This window comes from Centrocercus urophasianus, unplaced genomic scaffold (assembly GCF_019232065.1).
Source record: "Centrocercus urophasianus isolate 14NV4802_14NV808 unplaced genomic scaffold, USGS_Curo_1.0 seq_14, whole genome shotgun sequence".
Classification (NCBI taxonomy): Eukaryota; Metazoa; Chordata; class Aves; order Galliformes; family Phasianidae; genus Centrocercus; species Centrocercus urophasianus.
The window spans coordinates 41,616,050-41,630,859 of NW_024884586.1; the positions used below are offsets into that span (position 1 = coordinate 41,616,050).

The window sequence follows — 14,810 nt, forward strand, 5'->3', positions numbered from 1 at the left end:
TATGCATACAGTCTTCTTGTGCTTGATGAAATTTGGGTGTGCAGTTTCAGTGAATTTTCAGATTTCTTAATCGTGAACTTATTAAATGAAATGACATTGCCATATGCAGATTTTGATTTTTTTGCATTGTAATAAACTGCCTTTTTGGAGTAGCATTGAAGTAAAAATAAGAGAGATAAATTTCTGAAACATTATTTGGAAGGTGTGAAATATATATTCATTAAGAAAAAGTATTTTCTTCATATCTGCCTACAAATGGCTTTTGGTTATAGTTCTATTTTTGGATTATGACTCTAATAGGCTTTCTAGAATATACAGCCAAGCACAACACGTTTTACAGTGCATCTTCTTTTCATTCTTAAAAGACCAGCTGGGTTTTGTATTTGGATGTGAGCCTGAGCTTGAGACTGAAAGTCTCACCTTTCTGGGTTTGCACTGCAGCTCCAAGAACTGGAAATACATAACACTATTGTGACATACCAATAATGGCACATTTGGTAATGCAGCTCTCCAGAAGAAAGCAACCCAGACGTCTTTGGAATATGAAAGCCAGCAGATGTGCTTCTCAAAAGCCTATGGGAATATTCACATAATTGCAGCTAAAGCCTCGCTTCTATGTTCGGAAATCTTGCTCTTCTCACCCAGATCTCAACACGTGACTGAAATAATCTGTTTACCCAGCATTCAGTTCTCTGTGAGGACTGGACAGAAACCAGCTAACGGGTCTTATTCTGTAATTTGTTCCAGAGTGCTGTTTCCTTCTCAGCGCTCGCTAGTCCGAGGCATTTTAGCAATGCAGGAGAGTGATTAGAGGCACTTCTGCTGGAATGCATGCTGTAGTGCTTAATGAAATTAGTTTGGCTTGTGACAGGGTACTGTGGGGCAGAGCTGAGTCTTGTCATGCTCGCTGTCACTGCTTCCTGGCATGTCTTTAGAGATGGCAGCAGTGTCCCAGCTGCTGGGGTATGAGTGGGTGGGGAGAGCTGGTTGTTTTCAGGTGTGCTCAATTGTACTTGTGATCTGAAGAACCAAATCTTTGAGTGTCAATTATGCTGGCTCAGGAGCAAGCAGATGTTATTGTATTAGGTGAAAAGAGAGTTATTTTTGCTTGGTTCAACACGAAACCTGTTCTGACAACTAAGTACTGCGTCCCTGCCAAAAATCAGTGACTGTATCTATCCCAGACACATCAAAGAGAAATAAAAAAAGTTTCTCAGAGATTTCTTTAGCCTAGCATCCTATACTTGTGTGCCTAGAAGAATGGAGCCAGTCTGGTCAATTGATTTAGCAGTTTGAGACCACAGTGATTTGGAGATGGACTTTTCAGGTAATATCATAGAATCACAGCATGGCTGAGGTTGGCAGGATCCATCTGGTCTGATCCCTGCTCAAGCAGGGACTCCAAGAGCAGGGTGCCCAAGATCATATCCAGACAGCTTTGCCTAATGCAGCCAAGAATTCCATTAGCCTTCTTAGCAGCACATTGCTGACTTGGTCCCCTCCAGGACCTCCAGGTACTTTTCTGCAGAGCTGCCTTCCTGCTGGGTGCCTCCCAATAGGTGCTGGTGCCCGGGGTTGTTCTTCCCTACATTCAGGATTCTGCACTTCTCCTTGTTGGACTTCTTTTCTAACACACGCAGTTGAGTTTGTTTGTGTAAACAGTACTTGACAGTAATAGTCTAAGCAATGAATGAGCTGTACAGAGGAAGTGCCACTTGACTTCAAGTAAAGCCAAGTTTTAAAGTCATGAAAAGTGGGATGTGTGAATGAGAGGGCGCGTTGCTCACCAAACAGCTAGATCTCAAAGGAGAAAGGCATAGTATTAGGTAAATGGCAGCCAAACTGAAGTATCAGGAAAGCAGTAATAAAATGTTTTGTTAAGCAGAAAAATACATTAAAAAACAACAATGACAACAAAACAAAGAAAAAGAAGAAAGCTTTGTTTGTATGTCAGAGAACTTTCTTGTTCCACTGCAACATTCCTAAGTCAGATGAAAACTAAACTGCACTCCTTGGTGCTTGGCAGGTGCTGAGTCTGAGCCCTGAGTGCTGGCTCCTGGAGAAAGAAAGGCCCAAAGTCCCACACAGTTGCCTCTGCCTTCCAGCTCACCTTCAAAAGCTCTGCAGCCTGTGGTGTGCTAAGGAGACCAGGCTGCCATGTCAGACTTGCATGCTCCCCATCATACAGGCATACAGACAAAGGCACCCAAGCAGTTAAGAAAGACATGACTTTGTGCAACGGTCGAGATCAGGGAGGTCATTTTTATGCATTGCACTTTCAGGAACTGGGTTCAAGTTAGGGAACACGTTCCTTCCCTGTTTGTGTAACCTTCCCCATTTGTGTAATGCTGCTGTTACACAGCTGGCTGTGAACCATCTGTCCCCCCTCACGCTGACCTGCATTGCACCAATGACAACATGTCTAACATCATCAGAGGAGAATTATTTTCTTGAGAAGTGTATGTTAAAAAATGAAGTTTTTTAACACTGCAAAAAGCAGTGTTAATTCCTCTCTGAATGGTAATAATCAACTTTTTTATCCTCTTGTCTTCTGGCTTGCCTGTGTTTCCTTTCTTTTCTGCTTAGACCTCCAGGCAGAGGTGCTTGTGATGGCACCTGGACTAAGGAGGAGCAGTTGTGAGCCCAGAATACCCAATGTTTTACTTCTGCAGATGTTTGCATTTTTTATTTGCGCTGTGTGTGTTTGTGCAGTCACAGATATCAGCTGACGCATTTACACGCATTAGAAGAATGTCTGAGGACAAAAAGCAGAAGGCAAAATCAAGGGGAAAGGTGGAGAAAACTCTATCGTTTTCTTATTTATAGCAAGAACATACCATATAGTTCTCCCTGCTGTTTGCCTTGCACTAGTTCTCCCTCTGCTGTTATCATGTCATGCCAGAGCACACCCATAGCCTAAATCCAAGCTGAAAGACAGGGGAGCATTTGCTACGTATCCATGTTTACTGCTTTTCCAAAGCAAGGAATGAGGAGAAAAAGGAAGCCGGGAAGAAGAATGTGCCTCAAATTACTGCCACCTCTGAGAGGCAGCCCGTCAGAATTGCTGCAGCCTTACACTGGGAGAGGCACACTGAATTATTGACTTACAGGAAGGCACGCAGTGCTTACATACCCCTTGGAGTAAATTTGTTCTTATTTCTAATGTTGGATACTTCTCCAATATTTGGAGATTTCTCCTTCTATAGGGTAGTTATTAGCCCATGCCAATTCCAGCTGGCAAGGAGGGCCAGGATGGCGGCAGCCAGGGGGCCCTGGGTTTGGTTCTGTACCATGCCTCCATTCCTGCTGTAAATGGATAACAGCAGTTTGTCTGGGTCTTAGGTTTGTTTGCTTTTTTTCTTTTTCTTGGAGAGCAAACCTGTGCCTTGAGAAAATAATGAAACGTTTTTAATTGCCCTGCCACCAATGAGGGAAGAGTGATGCATCTAATCTTCATCTATATTGTTTGGACTTTTGTTCAATAAATCAGCTGAAAGAAATAGTATTTTTTTTTTTTTTTTAAGTCCCTTCCCTGCCAAGCAAGCGTTACTTCCTGCCTGCCCTTTTGCTCTCTTGGTAACGCTTCCCTTTCCTGTTTTTGTAATAAGACTTCACACAGACTCAGGTTGTCTTCCTGCCAAATCTGTGTTCAGCTTTGTAATCTGGTGAAATATCCTATTTGGGTGTAAACACACGTGCCAGATTTGAGCATCTATTCTTCCAGGATTACCTAACCAGGTCTTCCTCAATGGCGGGCACGTAAGTACCTGGGCATCGTGCTCTGAATGGCAGTAAGTTTGGAAAATGTGTGTCATTAGAGATGCAGGAGGTCTGCATTGTGGTTTTAGCTTTGCGGGGTAATTTATAGTTTTATACAGTGGTTATATGTTCATATGGCAATGCTATGTGCATATACAGCTGCTGGCAGTGAGGGAGAGGCTGGAACAGCTGAGCTGTGCTCAGTCTCAGTGTGATGCTGGTGGCTCCAGAGGAGTTTTCACAGGTTTATTTGCATTTCTTTGGAGACTGGAGAGAAACCAAAGCTATGCAATGCCAACTTCGGTGAAATATCTGTGTGGTGATTTGCTGTATGTACTCATGAGTCTGCCTCTCCTGATTATTCGTTAAGATTATAATCCTTAAAAGCCTTTATTTTTATTTTAAAAGGCCTTTATTATTATTCTATTGCAATATGCATTTGGCTGGCCAGTGCGTGAGAGTTTCGGTCATGGGTTTTCATTTGACAGTTTAGTCTTGGGTTTTGGGCATGATGTGTATTTTACAGGATTGGTTACTTCTTTTTATTTCTGTAATTTAATGGTGAAGGCAAATGGTTTATATTAATAGCAACTTGATCTAGTAAAGTTTTTTTTACTGGTTTTGTCTGTGTGTTTACGGGTTACTTGGGTTCATTGTCCCTCCCCAGTGCATCTACTTGATCTTTGCTTTTAAGAACATCTAAACATTTACTTCATATTTATTTTTAGGCACTGCCAAAGTTTATCTTCAAGGTGGCATGCAAAGTTAGAGAGGAAACCACACTTCACTGCAGAAGGAGATGTTGTGTGATTTAAAGCTTTAATGGAGCAGTGGGGTTTCTCTATTGGAACACAGCAATGCCCCTGTCCTTTCAGGGTAGGCAGGTGCTGAAGAAAAGTTGGCCATAGGGCTGCGTGTTGGGCTGCCTGGCAGCGCTGAGACTTCTCTCAATCACTGCATTTCCGCTGTAAAGTGCCTTTCGCACAGCAGTTATTTTAAAACTTTTTAAAGTGTTGAGTTGAGATAGTGATGACTGGAGTTCCCCTTAGAATCATTATGTCTCTTACGGTTCAGTGTGCAAAACACACCACATGACATCAAAATCTCAGCACTGTAAATGAAACAGATGTGCCAGCTTATAAGGGCACAAATCTGCCGCCAGCCCACCGACCCTAAATCTACCCCAATTGGCAGATCTCTTGTTTAAGTGTGACAGTGGACACTGGGAGGTCAGGGTTTTGTGTGGACTTCTGCAGGACTGAGCTGTTCTGCTATGGCAGGCCCATGTGAAACACCCTTCCACTGCATTCTCTTTCTGCATTCACTACTCATTTTTTGTATTTCTACTTATTGTATTTCCCATCATCAAGAGCACTGAGGAGTGACAGACAAGGTAGCGTGGTCATGCCAGGGTTGCATGGATGTTTCCATGTTTAGCAACTCATCTCTCAAAGTCTTGTGTGATCTGAGCACCTCATGAGCTGGGTTTTGGTTTCCATCTTAAGTGTCTGCAGTGAATATTGGCAGCAGTCATTGCCCATGGCAATTCCCATGGGTATGCCAGTACAGAAAAAGGGGAACTTCAAATGAATGTCTCATTGCTAGTAGAAAAATACTCCTCCTTGACGAAGCAAAGTGGTATTCATCTTACTCTTGTTTATGCTGTAGGTACCAGTATTTCAATTTTTTTCTCTGTAAAATATGCATTTCTATGGAGGCATGTCATGACTTTATTTAACAGTGTCTGTTTGAGAGCTACTTGTGAAGGAGGCTTTGTATGTGCTCAGTTTTCTTGCAGTTATTTAATATAATAATCTGCATGTCACTGAGATTCAGTAGCACCTCTGTGCATGAAGTCTCTCTGGGTTTGTGCTGTCCTCGAGTTTGATCAGTGGCTAAGTGCTCCTGCTTCACCATGAACTCCGGATGCTCTGGGACAAGGGTAGGATGAACAATGGTAACATAGGATATTCTGTGCATTTGCTCATGGAGAGAAGTAGACTGAAAAAGGAGGCCCGGAATAGAGTCAGAACGGGACTGACACAGTGTTACAGGAATGAGGCTCCCAGCAAAAAATGGAGCCATGAGCAAAGCCAGCAGTGAATCTCTGGTGAGAAGGCTGAGAGCCACTGTGCCATGGAGGTTCTGTCTGCTAGGAGCTCAGATCTCAGGTATGGAGAATATGAGCCTGGGTGACATGACCGGTGCTCAGAGGGTCTCCTGTTTCTTTGTTGTTCTCTGAATCCTGTCACTAAACAGAAATGTGCACCTATTTTTTTGCAGAGGGAACTGCTGCAACACTTTGCCTGCTTCCAAACCATGATTTTGTTTGTTTCAGTAAAATTGACTAAAGTCTTTTCAGCAAATTAGGCCACTGGAGTTTGCAACAGACTTTAAGTGCTGCAGGACCACGAATTGTAGCTTGCTAATTCTGAGATTAACAGAGATATGTATCACACAGACCACATGTCTACATATACAGGATTTTTATTTATGCTAGCTGTTTTAAAGGTAACGTTGAGATATTTCTGTCATCGTCTTAATTCAGCATCTATTTCTCGTGCGTCACGTTTAACCACACAGCTTTCTGTGGACAGGCTCAGTGAAGAAGTGGAACGAGATGTGTGCAAGTGGCTTGCGAGTCACATTGCGCGTTCTGGGTGCTGAGGGTTAGTTCCCAGATAGGACGAGACTTGGGCAAAGTCATGTTAACAATTACATATGATCAGATCAGTCCAAAGTAATTTGAAATGATCGGTTATTTGAACGAGAAAGGTTGGATGTAATTGGATGGGAAATGGAAATTAAAAATAAGGTAAATGCTTGCAAAAGTTGTTTGCATTTGCTAAGAGTACCAGAAGACAGCTTGGTTGAAGGGGAGAGAACTGAAAGCAGCTTGAAACATAATGGATTAATAATAGGTTCCTTGATTTCTACTAGGGAGCTCACAGTTGATTTTCGGTCCATTTCTGCCTCATTGCAGCGTGGCCTCTCATGTTTTTCTTTGTTTGGGATAAGAGAGACAAGCCTTGGAGAGCCTTCAAAGCCTCTTTTGAATGCTTGCTGTCCATCATCATGGTTTACTCCCTTTTTCCAGTTTATGTTCTATGCTGGTTCTTTTGTGGTTCAGTTCTGAGCTTTTTTTCTTTCATATTTGGACAGCCCACTTGCCTAGGCAAAGTGAAGATGTTTCCCCTAATACCAACTTTCACAGTCATTCCTGTCATTTCATGCCTTGTCATTTTTCTTCCTCCTGTTTAATTACTTGCAGTCAACCAATTTATGTCAAGCTGCTCCATTAAGGACAATTTACAATAATTCACAAAAAAATGCATGTATTTTCCCTAGGGCTCCCAGCGTTACCTCATCAATACTTCTTTGTAGCTCTTTTTTGGCTGTAAGACCTGTTTATCATAAATTTACCAAAACCCAGGAAGAAGGGGGCTGCATTTCTCAATTTCTGCACAGATAGGAGAGGAGAAATTTTTGTGGATGAAGCCACTTGCATTACATCAGTGGCATAAAGTACAGCTTCATTGCTATCCCTAACTGCCCTCTAACTGTGGTTAGGCTCTGTACCATGAATGGTACCTTATGGCTGGAATGACTCTTCGGAGATGAAAGTGTTGCTGACAACACAGCTAGTAAAGTGAGCAGGATGCTGCAGATTGGCTTTGTCCAAGCAAACCATACATGAGATGCAGTTATACCCTTTCAACATGTTTAGTTACCTGCGGTGGAAACCCAGGCAAGTCTGCTTGTATGTTGATGTAGCATAAAAAATCAGTAGGAGAATTTGTAATATTTGGAATGGTATGTGGAATATGATGAATCTTTTCCAAGACTTACCCATTTATTCAGAAATTTATGTGTGTATTCTTAGGAAAACAAGGCAATTTCTAGAATAATGACTTAGTGTATAAATGCTAATGCCTGCTAAACTCTTCTCACAGAGAAAGAATTTGACTATGTGCAATAGTATAACTAAGACCTCACCTGTTGTATGTAGTTGACATAGGTATCAGTCGAGTATGGGCACAAAAATAAAAGAATTTTTTTGCTGGAGCCTTGTGAAACCAGTGTAATTTGGTTCGTATTTAAAATAATGCCATCTACAGAGTGCAATAGGAATGTTCTAACTGACCTTTATAAGAGTTATGCTGAACATTTTCTGGGTGATTTTCAGGGATGCCCCTTAAAGAATCAGTAGGATAGTTGTACTTTTTGTGTGTAGGATGAGACTTCAGGTATGAAGAGTTACACCTCCATTTAGGGTGAAATAGCAATCTAGCAATGCATCCCTGGAGGCATTTTAGGTTTTGAACGATTGATGAATTGTTTTGCAGGAAAGGATTCCCCTTGTGCTGTACTTGTTTTATGTTCCTTTCTGTTGTTTCACTGGAGGCCAGATAACAGGCTTAATCCTGTTTCCATTTAAATGAATGATGAAAAACTTCCCTGACTGCAGGGACAGCAGGGATTGAGCTTGATGTGTTGCTTTATGTTACAGTAACAATTGACTGTCATGCATTAAATATTGCTCCTGAGGCCTACATCTGTATTTCTGTCATGGGTTTGTAGAGAGTGTTTTTGTTGCAGTTCAGAATAGCAGCAAACTCTGAAGGCAAAGTTGCTTTATGCTTTGGAATCTGAACATGGCATGATGAGCAATGCCACAATAAGGCCTTCATGTCTATGTTTAGCTGTGTTCTCTTTGTGGTAAATATGGATCAGACAATTTGACTCATTAAGGAGACCATGGCAATTGTGGGATCCAAAGTTCATCTCACATGCAAGCACTCCAGACTTGCTGTCGTGAAACCAGTGCTATGCTCTTCCTTCCTTTGATACAGGCTTGTAGTGACCAGCAAGGCTTGAGGAGCAGAACTGATGTCACATCAGCTAAGAGTTACTTTCCAGGGATGGGCTTTTCTGGGAACCCACAGGCCTACCGGGCAGCTGATGCTCCATAGGCTCTATAGCTGGAGGTGCCACAAACAACCCTGTAGCAGAGACAGGTGGGAACCATCCAGCCATAGCACTGCACTGAATATTATTCTTAGCCATTCCACTTCCATGTCGCAGAGATAATGCATTGTTCTTGCTTTTTTACTGGTACATCTCTCTGTCTTCCTCCACATCTGTGGAACCAAGGTAAGGTGACAGACATCCCTCCTGCCAGCCTGGGGCTCTTGCACCAGTTGGAGGATTAGACAGGCTGGAGCAAGATCGAATCCCTCAGCTGTTAGTGTCAGATGCATGGGGAAGCTGCCACATGACATCACACTAGCTTACCTTAAAAAAACAAAGTGATACTGAGGTGTTTGCTGGATAAGTACATCAGTGAGGGTGCAGATCTGCTCCAGATATCTCACACAGCAGAGCATCAGCAGCTTGTGGATGAGGCTTGTTCTTATAATTCTAATTAAATAAAACGTTCAGTCTTTCTGACTATTATACAGACTGCTGTTTTCATGTTATGCAATAAAAATACACTTTGTTTTGAGTTGGCATAGAATCATAAAACTATCCTGAGTTGGAAGGGACCTACAGGCATCAACTCCAACTCCTGGTTTCTTACCTTGATCTCCATGGAAATGTCTGCCAGCATCATTGCTCCTTCTGTAAACTCTGTGAAGAGTTCTCAGAGTCTTGCCCACAGCACGGTGGAGGTCAGTGGAGGCTGAGAGAAGTGACTAACACAGTGAGCCAAACATCAATAGGCTTTAATTCACAGAAATCTCCTGTGCCTTGGAAATCTTTTTGAGACCTATGGATAAGAAAAGACTGAAAATTGCTCCTGTAATCTAAATAGCTGGAGCAGTGTGTTCTGTTTCATTAAAGTAATGGCAGTGATGGGGTTGAGTGGAGCTGCGTTTGCTACAGTTGGTGTAGTTTACAAGTGGTGTCATTTGGTGCAGTGGCAGGGCAGTGATATGGCTCGGCATCAGCAGAGAGCTTCTTCTGTATTTGTTTGGATGAAAGTCAAACACTAGGAGAAAATCAAGCCAAAGTGTATGTAGGAAGAGGGAAAAAAGTGGGTTATCATTTGATATTGAATTGCTGAAAAATATTTAATGTTGCTTGGGATGAGGAAAGGAGGTTTGTGTAAATACATAGAGATCTGAAGTTAATAGAGTGGCCATGAACTTAAAACTTTCGTGGGATGTAAATCCTAAGAATTTTATTTAGGCCTAATGTGCACTTGTTGAAAAGCCCTATTATGTTCAAAGATCTTCAACATTCAGGGGGCTCATTTTTACTTTGTGTAACTCTACTTTCCTCCAGTATAAGAAAAGTGGCTTTTCTTCCCTTCTGGGATTTCAGAAGGCCAGGAACCGAAATCCCTACTGCCGTTCCAAAAATACTGCAGACAGTGTCTGTAAAGCACTTTGACCTGTATTGAGTTGTCACATCAGCAGTACTTGCAGTGGAATTTCTCTCACATGGAAAGTGTGTTTTAGCATCAATATTTGTATTAGTCACTAATGCACAAGCAATAGGTAAAGAAATGATGAGCTCCTGTGAGTCTACAGAACAAAAATAGCTATCTGTTAATACCCTATCAAATGAGTTATCTACTGTAACACCGAAATACAAAATTCTGTGGAGTTCCCTCCCCATTTTCATTGCTATTAAAGTGAAGGAGAAAAGAGTTCCTATGCATTTTGCACTTCATATTCCGGGATGTGTCAGTGCGTCACCAGATCTGCGCATTAGCTGTTACGTGGATTAATGTAATTGATTCCTTCAATTTACCTAACGTGGCTTTTGGTTCAAGGTCTGCTTGTTTCCAGTTTTAAATGTGTACCTCAGCATTGCGTGCTGTTTTTGTCAGGAAGCTGCAAAGCTGCAAAGTCAGTTTTCATGCAAATCTGAAAGCTTTTGCTTTCCCATAGGTATATAAACATAAATGCAGCATTCATTCTGTTGGACAATTTTAATAAAAGTGGTGTGCTACCAGTTATTCCTCGGGGCCTAATATTTCTGCATGAAATGCCAGATTGGTTCAGCAACATACTGGAGGTTTGTTTTTTTTTAAGTATATGAACACATACATGCAAGCATTAATTTAACTATCAAATTGTATTCAAAGGATTAGCAGGTTTGTTACAAAACAGATATTTTAGGCAGTTCTGATAATTTTTTATGTTTTCCTTTTCTTGAGATGTTTTCAGTAGTGGGCAACAAATTCATTGTTTTTTCTCCTTTTTTTTCCTTCTTTTTTTCTTTCTTTCCAGTGAACAGAGTATTTGCCAAGCCCGGGCTTCAGTTATGGTCTATGACGATACCAGTAAGAAATGGGTGCCAATCAAACCTGGACAGCAGGGCTTCAGCAGAATCAATATATATCACAACACGGCCACAAACACTTTCAGGGTTGTTGGAGTTAAACTGCAAGATCAACAAGTGAGTAACTGCATAAAACTTCCTGTAAATGAACCTTTGGTCTCTTTAAGATACCATCAGTAGTTATGTAGTTAGCAGTTGTATAGTTAGTGCAGTCTAGCAACATTTCCTGCTTTCTGCAAGGTGCCTATGAGCTCATTTACTCTAGACGTTCAGATTATGTATGATTTTGGGGATACAGAATATGTCATGATTTATTACTGTTTATTTGCAAAAATAACTTCCAATGAATGCAAGAGAGATTTTAACATTATATTTTTTCCACCTACATTTTTTCCTTGGGAAATGAATTTTATTTTGTTCTGCAGGTTTTGCTCTCAGCTCCCCCTAATTTACTGCTTGCTCATTTTTGCTACTGGATATACAAAAGAGAAGAAATATCACTTGGCACTGCCATCTCCTAAAGTATGCTTATTACATTGCCATAAGAAGCAATTAGTTTGTGATAACGTGTTTTGAAGTCCTAGGTGCGTGCTGTGATCTGATTTATGGCAAGCTAAGCCTGCAGTACCTCTCTGGTTATTAAAGGAGTTAGTTGGGATTTAGATAAGCAGAAGTGGGATCAGAGCCTCCTGGGCCGCCACAGCCCAGTGACTGGTGCACCAGGCTGTACGTGCCATCAGAAGCACCACATGTCACAGTTATACCCAAAAGAACAAAAACATGTTTGTGTAGAGTGGTAATGCTATATTGGCATTTTAGAGCAGACGTTTAGGAACTGAGGACTTCCAATCTGCTACCCCATCCCATGCACACTTTGTGCTGTCCCACCAGTGGGTATGAAGGCGACCAGTGCTGCCACTTCCCAGCTGCCAAAATGTTAAGTTGATCAGCTCATGATTTTCTTATTAATTACTAATTTTTAGCACTTAGTTTTTAGCTCCTTGCAGCACGCTTTTGAAACATCTGCAATATCTTTTGCTTCTGTATTTATCATTCTCGGTAGAGCAAAAGCAATATATTAATGAAGCTCCATTTTAAAAAGAGAAAATATTTTTGAAAATGAATGAAATGCAGTGGCTGCTTAGTCACTTTTGAGAATAAGTCCTGCAGCAGGGCATGCTAGATGTTTATTTTGTGTAGCCATCTGGTGAATGTAAATGGCATTCATGTGAGCACAATCTAAGATGCACCTGAATAGTTGACATAAAACAAGCAAATGTCATAAAATCTGTTTGTCCATATATATGGGAGACTTGGTGTACCAGAGGTCTGTCTGTTGTTTTATATCCTCTGTAATATTCTATTAGCTTGCAAATTTTCCTGCCTATGCCATCTAAAAATCTCAAGCCAGAAGGAAACAGATATAAAAATGCACTTTTCTAGAGCTTGAAGACTAAAAATCCTCCCTCAGTACAAACCAAATGTACAGGTTACATTAGTCACTTAAAACTGTCTAAAAGAAAACATCTTCAATGTGATTATAAAAATCTAGTATCATGAAGACAGCAAATGTTCTGAAAGCCTCAGATTCAGAATTTTGTATTATTACCTGAGTCTCAGAAGGAGCCATAAGCTTGCTTGACTTGTTAGTAGTCGCATCCAATGAGAGCAAAAATGAATTTCAGTTACAATAATTCCCTGTACAAGCCATTTCAAGCTTGCTCTCAGGTTGTGCTAAGTCGTCTTGAAAGTGAGGCTTTATTAAACACTGCTGTTTCGTAAGGAAAGTCGTATTTTTCTGAAAAAGACCAATGTTGAGATTATATGAGATCTGGCATAAAATGAAGCTGCTCAGACAGCCAGAAGTTGAGAAACTAGTTCAATGTTTGTAACACAGTAACACCACATAGGAACAACTTTACATTTTATTTCATACTGTAGTAAGTTTTATTTTACATACTGAAATCTTCGTAACTTCTCCCTTTGCCTGCCTTTAATGTTTCCCTTTTAACTTGTGTTTCTTCTTATTTCACCTTCAATAATCTCTCTCTTTAATTTTCATCCTCTTTTTCATTTAAGGCATCTTCTGTAGGTTCTTTCTGTTGTCTTTCTCCAGGTGCTTTTCCTACCCCTTTTCTGGTGCACACTAGGGTTTACAAGACTCCCTTCACATTCTGCTTGCCTTGTCTGTGTCTATCTTGTTCACTACCTGGTGGTCTCTAAAAAGCTCATCACAAAGAAAATATGGTTTTTAAAATGGCAGAACTACAATTTTGTTCTCACCACTGGGAAGTTGGTCACCGGACTGCGCCATCTCATGCATGTGGGTGATGAGCTTGTTGAGTGCAGCAGCGCTGAGCTGCAGACAGAAAGTCAATGAATTCTCCTCATGATAGCATGTGCAATAATCTTCAGAAAAGCCAGAGTGGCTTTTTAAAGCTTTGGAGTAGCCGCAGAGTCCAGGACTGTTTTGAAGTTGGGGCCAGATCAGTAATACAATCACTTGGTGACATGAGCTTTAATGTCTCCATGCAGCCTTCATTCCCTCTCAGCATGTAATTCAGCAGTCACAAGCAAACAATTTACTGCAATTTGCAGCTTGCCAGCTGTAATTGTAACATTACAAAGGTGAAGTGTGTTGGCTTCAGTCACCATGCAAGGTGTTGGCAAAGGTTAAAAAAAAAAAAAAAAAAAAGTAGTACAGATGGTCCTTTTCTATGACTTAGCAGATGAACAGTTTCTCCCCAGTCCGCATCTGTGATCAGCTGAGGGTTTAAAATGGTGATTTTACATCAACTGATTTCAGCTCAGACTGATCACACTGCCAAAATGCATGTGCTGAACACACAGGTAGGGAGGAAAGTGCTAGTCAAAAGTGAATCACATCTCCTGAAGGCTTTGTGCATTGATGTGGTTAAGAAGCGAGTGCAAAAACAGGGCTCTGGGGAAGGTGGGGCTTCTTAAATTTCACCCTAAGCCGAAAAATAATATTTTCATATTAATATTTTTTATAAAATTTAATTTAAAAAATTAATAACCAATTAATTGACACTTGAAAATTGGTCAGATTTGGCCTCAGTTGTGGTAGTTTGTAGCTGCTTACCACAACTTCCAAGTTTTAGCAAACCCATGACTGCTGCCCATGAAAGTTCTAGTGCTGGAAGCACAAAAGGAAGCAAGCTGGTAGCAGACTTCTGCATCATTTCATGCTCTGGAGAAACAAGTATGTGTCCTTTTCCGGTTTGTTCAGCAGGAATATGGGCTGTAAGGCTCACGTGGGATGAGTCTTACATCTGCCCATGATCTTTGTGGTGGTCATGCAACCAAGACCAAGTTGTGTTGGGGTCCTGAGGCGCCTTCAAATCATTCTAGCCCTGTTACTGTGAATTCTATCATCTACCACTATCTTCACTGCTGATAATTTATAACTCAGTAGCCTCAGTAGCCTGCAGACTGCAATCAAAGGAAAGGCTTCTTGATTTTGAGCTTTTTTATAGATCTCTGCATGCTCCAGAGAGTTTACACTTGAAACTGAAGTGAAATGTTGAAGATTACTGGATAGAAAAGAGGCTAAACTTTTTTTAATATTAAAGTGGTGGGAACATTAAGGGCTATGCAGAATCAGCCTGTGAAACTCCTTGCCATACAGAATCCAGAATTTAACAGAATAGAGAACAATGCAGGCATTTATATCAGCAACAAGACTATTTTATTTCAAGGTAGAAAATACTAAAATGGATTGGAAAAGTAGAAAAAAA

The 14,810-nt window shown here is 41.0% G+C and overlaps 1 protein-coding gene across 3 annotated transcripts in view; it reads left to right on the forward strand.

Annotated features, from left to right (window-relative positions):
- EVL (Enah/Vasp-like) overlaps window positions 1–14,810 on the forward strand; it is a 129,610-nt gene that overhangs the window by 58,935 nt on the left and 55,865 nt on the right. Inside the window, exons 1-2 of one of the 3 annotated variants that reach the window (XM_042813296.1) lie at window positions 3,580–3,759; window positions 11,001–11,169. In XM_042813296.1, coding sequence (XP_042669230.1) covers window positions 3,749–3,759; window positions 11,001–11,169 — 180 coding nt within the window. In that variant the 5' untranslated portion in view covers window positions 3,580–3,748. Of the gene's footprint in view, window positions 1–3,579; window positions 3,760–11,000; window positions 11,170–14,810 lie in introns of those variants that run through there. The other 2 variants (XM_042813294.1, XM_042813295.1) reach the window with 2 other exon arrangements.